Source organism: Scyliorhinus torazame, chromosome 7, assembly GCF_047496885.1.
Source record: "Scyliorhinus torazame isolate Kashiwa2021f chromosome 7, sScyTor2.1, whole genome shotgun sequence".
NCBI classification, from domain to species: domain Eukaryota; kingdom Metazoa; phylum Chordata; class Chondrichthyes; order Carcharhiniformes; family Scyliorhinidae; genus Scyliorhinus; species Scyliorhinus torazame.
The window spans coordinates 110,748,596-110,754,595 of record NC_092713.1 but is presented as its reverse complement, the minus strand read 5'-3'; the positions used below and the strand labels follow the sequence as shown (position 1 = coordinate 110,754,595).

Below are 6,000 nucleotides of genomic sequence, written 5' to 3'. Positions count from 1 at the left end.
CTTCTCAACTGGCCTATTTTAATTGGCATGTTAACATTAAATAGCACTGGTGGGAGAGAAGTGCAGTGAAACCAAGAAAATAATCCCTGTAAATATAAATATGAAGTGAGATGATTGACCATTTATACTACAATCAAGACTGAAATGTAAATTCATTTGAAGTTTCCCAGGCTGCTAAAATTCACTGATCCACTGGCTTAATAGAAAACTGTACTCTCCACCCAGCCAGGTATCAACTCAAATTCCATCTTTTCAGCAAACTGCGGATCGCGAAATTTCCTGGAACACCTCGTAATTACTGTGCTTACACTGGCAATAATGTGATGGAGAATTGAACAATTACCACTTGAACGTAATGGCTTATGCTTTAACCAGCCACTTCATTGGGGTGTTTGAATAGGATGAATTCCAGGAAAAAAAACTTTGCCTGAATACTACATAGTTTGTAGTAAATTGGTGCTTTGTTAGAGTTTAGAATTAACATATTGCATTAAATTAATTATTCCCTTTTGATCATAGACTAATACAACAAGCGATGGCATGGTGGCACAGTGGTTAGCACTGCTGCTTCACAGTGCCAGGGATCTGGATTCGATTCCCGGCTTTGGGTGACAGTGCGGAGTTTGTACATTCTCCCCATGTCTGCGTTCCTCCCACAATCCAAAAATGTGTCGATTAGGTGGATTGGCTACGCTAAATTGCCCATTAGGGTGGGGTCACAGGAATAGGACGGGGGTTTGGGCCAGGGTAGGGAGGTCTTTCAAAGGGTCGAAGCAGACTCGATGGGCCGAATGGCCTCACTCCACACTGTAGGGATTCAATGATTCTATGAAGCTTCCCTGAAAGTTAACAGGGAATATTTGAACACATACGTTAACTGCCCATTTAAGTAGTTTATGCTCAAATAGTTGCTCATGCAGTCAAATGTGACTTCGTTTCTTATCTGATACCAGAGAAAGGACTTTTAATGGAAGAAAGTGCAGGGGAAAACAAAGAATGTTGCTTTCCACCTCAAATCTGGAATTTGAATTATATTCTTATTTTAAAGGTGACGGTAGCCCTGCTGTGAAATGATGGCATTCGGTCTCCACAAGTGTCACCGATCAAAAATGTCCTTGAAAATGTTTTTCAATGACAAAGGCCACCGAGGGAATTGAACAGTCGGTTCTGGGGGAGAACGTTGCACAGTGGAGGTGGAGCAAAGATCAGTTCCTCCTATTTTCTCTCTGTTTCTGTTAAGTAGAAGCTCCGATTTTCTGCATCATCAATTACCGAGTGCTAATCTGTTTTCTTGTAATTACTTCGGTTCTGTAACTAGTGATGCAATTAAATGTCGGTCCCCAGCACAACTCTATCAACTTTAATCACAAACATACTTGTAATTACCAAACTCGCTTTAGAGAAAAAGAAACGTTAAAAAGTGCTGAGCTCGCCGTGCATTTTCCATTGATCCCTGGAGTCAAAAGTACTGAGGGCTGACCTTTAAACTTAACACTCGCCCCAAAGGGGGCCCCTAAAAATCCTAATGACTCCAGAGCAATGTGCTCCAATCGGCACACAGCACTCTCCAGGGTATCATCTTGCCTGCTTGAGGAAAGGAGGCTGACCAAAGCGGCGAAGCTGTAGTCTGAGGACAAATCCTCCAACAGCTAGGCTGCTGGCTGCTTCAGAGGACATTAGGCAGCGTAACTGTACAGCAGAGAAACGGAATCGAGGGAAAGGGGGAGATCCGGCTATCTGCAGCTTCGACTAATCTCTGTCTGCCTTTGGAGACCAGAACCAGACGAGATACAAGTTTTATAAGTGATTCTCAGATCAAAGTTGTTGCAAAACTTTTTTTTTTCTTTAAATGCATCGTTTAGCTTCAGACGCCTTCTAACTTTTGAAGGGGGTGTCTTTTATTTTAAAGTTGTACTGTCCTTATTTAAAATGACTGTGCCAATGAACTTTAAATGGTTGTTTAAAATCTGCACAGTGTGCTTGGTACTGCCTTCACAGTCAGCAGCTCAAGATGCTCCTGCGAGCGTGGGGAAGGCGGAGGACATCCCGGAGGGAGCCTCGACCCTAGCCTTTGTGTTTGATGTGACCGGCTCCATGTATGATGATTTAGTTCAAGTTATTGAAGGAGCCTCAAAGATTTTAGAAACATCCCTAAGTCGACCCAAGAAGCCCCTCCATAACTTTGCCCTTGTGCCCTTCCACGACCCAGGTAAGACCCCGAACCTTTTTCATTGTCTAATCGTTTTTTTTTTGTGGGCACACTTCCTTTTTTGTTTCGGTTCTTCGCACGGCCCTTGTTTGAGACATGTCCACGTTGTTATTAACTTGTTTTGCATTGTCAGCTGTTTTCAATGTGGCACGAATTGGGAACTCTTTTCCCGACGTTTGGCCGGCTGAAGATAAAACATCTTGTCATTTTCTTTGCAAAAAAGTGAACAAGGAAGGACCCGTTCTTTTCTGAGGACAGAACCAGTTCCACTTGATTGCTTGCATTTTTACTGGGACTAACCTATTTTGAGACTGTCCCTATTCGTCTTAGCGTGGCTTTCCTGAACGTCAAGAGTTCGGGGCACAGTGACAGAACACCGACACTGGGACAAATTAAATGGAACATCTCGACAGGGTAAAATCAGGAGTACGTGATGAGCACTGCATAGAACTGGTCAGCCGCAGAGGAAATGTGATCCATGCAATTCCCTGTCCACTCGGAAATATTATAATTGGCAGAGATTTAGTATCGAGGTCCTGGCTGAAAATATGCATCCTACTTTGAACAAAAAGCAGGAGAATGTCTGTTTATTTTTAACCTGCTGAGAAATCACATTCTCAAATCCTTTAATTGAGGTAGTGGGTCTTTTTTTTTAATGAGAGGAAAAAGGATCATCGTCTCAGCTACATAGAGGAATCTTAACCCATTTTATAAGAGCATGTTCATGTATATTCACATAGCAAATCTCCATGCATTGGAGAGCTTGTTTTATGACCGTAGATGTGCCAATAAATGACTGGAAAACTGTTAAACAAGTATGACCCACAGTATGTTATCCTTTTTAACAGGCGACATGGTGGCACAGTGGTTAGCACTGCTGCATCACAGCGCCAAGGACCCAGGTTCAATTCCAACATCTGGTGACTGTGTGGAGAACTGTATGTTCTCCGTGTCTGCGTGAGTTTCCTTCCACAGTCTACAGATGTACAGGTTGGGTGAATTGGCCATGCCAATATTAGTGGGAAGCCAACAACAGTAACTTGTATGTATATATTCAAAGTTTTGAGAGAAAATCACCATCCCTTTCTCTGCACCACGTGAAGCCAATGATTGTTACTGTCTTGAGAGTCTTTGATACAATTGTTTCCTAAACATGTTGGAAGCAATACTAACTTTCCTTGCGGATACGAGTAAAACAATTCCCTGACTTTTTTTTTTTAAATCATTTTATTGGCATTTCTCATTTATAAACAGTTGTTACTTATATACATTACATTTTTCTTGCCCGCGCTAATTTGCTTTATTTTACAGAGGGGTTTGTTTTGTCCTTCATTTGACTAACTGTACGTACATTTTGCTGCCCTCTGGATCGGTCTATGATATCTGCCCCCCCCCCCCCCCCCCATTGGTTTCAGCACCCTTCCTCTTCTCTTGTGGGTTCTCCATTTCCCCCCCCGGGTTGCACAGTCCTTTTGCTTCTTAATCTTTTTTTTTTTTTTCCCCTGGCTTACTCCTCGTTGCTGGCCTGGAACAGGCCGACGAACTGCCCCCCAGTATCCAGGAAGCCTTCCTCTGACCCTCTGATGGCATACTTAATCTTCTCCAGGTGGAGAAATTCTGAGAGGCCAGCGAGCCAGTCTGCAGCTGTGGGTGGTGCTGCCGATCGCCAGCCGAGCAGGATTCTCCGGCGTGCGATTAGGGAGGCGAAAGCAAGGGCATTGGCCCCGTTTCCCATTTGTAGCTCTGGCTGCTCTGATACCCCAAAGATTGCCACTATTGGGCATGGCTTCACCCTCACCCCCACAACTTTGGACATTGCCTTGGAGAAGGTTGTCCAGAACCCAGCAAGCTTGGGGCTAGCCCAAAACATGTGGGTGTGGTTGGCCGGGTCCCTCTGGCACCGTTCACATTTGACTTCCACCTCCGGGAAGAACCTGCTCATTCGGGTGCTCTGTGCACCACTTTGAGCTGCATTAGGCTGTCTTGAGCAGGAGGAGGTGGAGCTCACCCTGCTCAGTGCTTTGCTCCAGAGTCCCCATCCTATCTCTGTCCCCAGTTCGTCCTCCCATTTTTGTCTGGTCCCGTCCAGTGGTGTTCGGGCTCTGTCCACAATTCCCTGACTTGATGCCACTTCTACCGATGAAATTGAAACATCATTTTGGTTGGTATATGATGCCACGTTGTGGCTTTGGAATTCCTCTTGAATACATTTACAATGTCATTAACACAGCCACCAGAGCAATACTTCTCCCCCCAGGAAAATGATAAATCAATTTACCAGAATGGGATAACTCTCAGTTTAAAAATGTAGTGGTGCAATAAATCATTTAAGTCCTCAGCTGGTATATTTACCTCCGAAGATACTACTTCACATTGTTTGTTTTAGTTTTGATATGAGTTCTGGATTACATTCCTACTGTTAACCATTATGCCCTGGGCAATTTGATTAGCTTGCAGCCTTGTAACTCCTTCCAGGAATCTGTTCCATCACTTAAATGCACATTGTAAGCACTGTAACTCCTTTATTTAAAAGTTGCATTTGGAATACAAAATGCCGTGAGGCCAGCATTTCTTGTCCATCCAGAATTGGCCTTGAGAGGGTGGTGATGAGCTGCTTTCTTGAACCACTGCAGTCCATGTGATGTAGGTACACCCCCTGGGGATCGGTTAGCTCAGTTGGCTAGTTTGTGATGTGGAGCGATGTCAGCAGCGCAAGTTCAATTCCTGTACCGATTGAGATTAGTTATGAAGGCCCTGCCTTCCCTCTCCCCTTGCCTGAGGTGTGGTGACCCTCAGGTTAAATCGACATCCTTCGGCATGTTCTCAAAAGGGAGAGCAGTTTTATGACTAACGGACTATGGTGAGTTGCGTTTCATAGATGCACCCCCACAATGTTGCTAGGAATAGAGTTCCAGGATTTTGACTTGCGACAGTGAAGGAATGGTGATGGTGTATGCCTTGGAGGGGAACTTGCGGGCATTGATGTTGGAGTGCATCTTCTGGCCCTTCTAGGTGGTATAAGTCATATTCTGGTCACCCAAGTTATAAGATGGTATAGATGTACCAGAAAGGATGCCGAGAAGATTCACAGGAATGCAAGGTTCACATGAGAAATGTTGAAAGGCTCATTTCAAATGGAAAGTAGACAAAAACAGACCTTATAGTAATACCTGTGTATTAAAAAATCAAAACACTCTTTTTAGAATCTCTTGGATCATGAGCTGTATTATTAATGTGCGGAACTTAGCAAATAACAGTGTCTGCAATGTTTAACATCTAAATCTCTGATTTAAAAAAAATAAATAAAAATTAAGGATTACAGGCTGCTGCACTTTTTTCGGAATTGAGAAGTACTCCAGAAATAGGCACTCTGTGGTGACTAAATACTGTTCCAGTGGACAGATTTCTGTTCAAACTGTGAATGAACAGTGTAACTGGTGGAAGTGTTTTCAATAACTGGTCGAAGGTTATACGTTTTGGTTCGGGAACAGAGCCAATGTCCAAAGACAATTCAACCATATATCCTTCTAAAGGTAAACCTGTGCAGCTTCCGAGAATTGGATTCCATGTAAATTGAAATTAACACTAACCATGAACCTCGACATTGAAATGCGTGTCTGTTCGCACACACTGTCAACATCAGTAGAACTGAAGGCAATGATTTGCACATGTACTCTTTTGTATCTACAGTGATATCCAATTATGTTGATTTTATCTCCCTGGGTCTCATTGCTTTAATATTGGGTCAGCTTTCAGTGCAACATGGGTGAGGAGGGTGAGTAGGAAAAACA

At 43.5% G+C, this 6,000-nt stretch overlaps 1 protein-coding gene across 2 annotated transcripts in view; it reads left to right on the top strand.

Annotated features, from left to right (window-relative positions):
- Positions 1-1,619: 1,619 nt before the first annotated feature.
- The window catches only part of hmcn1 (hemicentin 1), an 838,180-nt gene continuing 833,799 nt past the window's right edge, over positions 1,620-6,000 (top strand). For both annotated transcript variants that reach the window (XM_072511251.1, XM_072511250.1), the window contains exon 1: positions 1,620-2,209. In XM_072511251.1, coding sequence (XP_072367352.1) covers positions 1,930-2,209 — 280 coding nt within the window. In that variant the 5' untranslated portion in view covers positions 1,620-1,929. The remainder of the gene's footprint in view (positions 2,210-6,000) is intronic.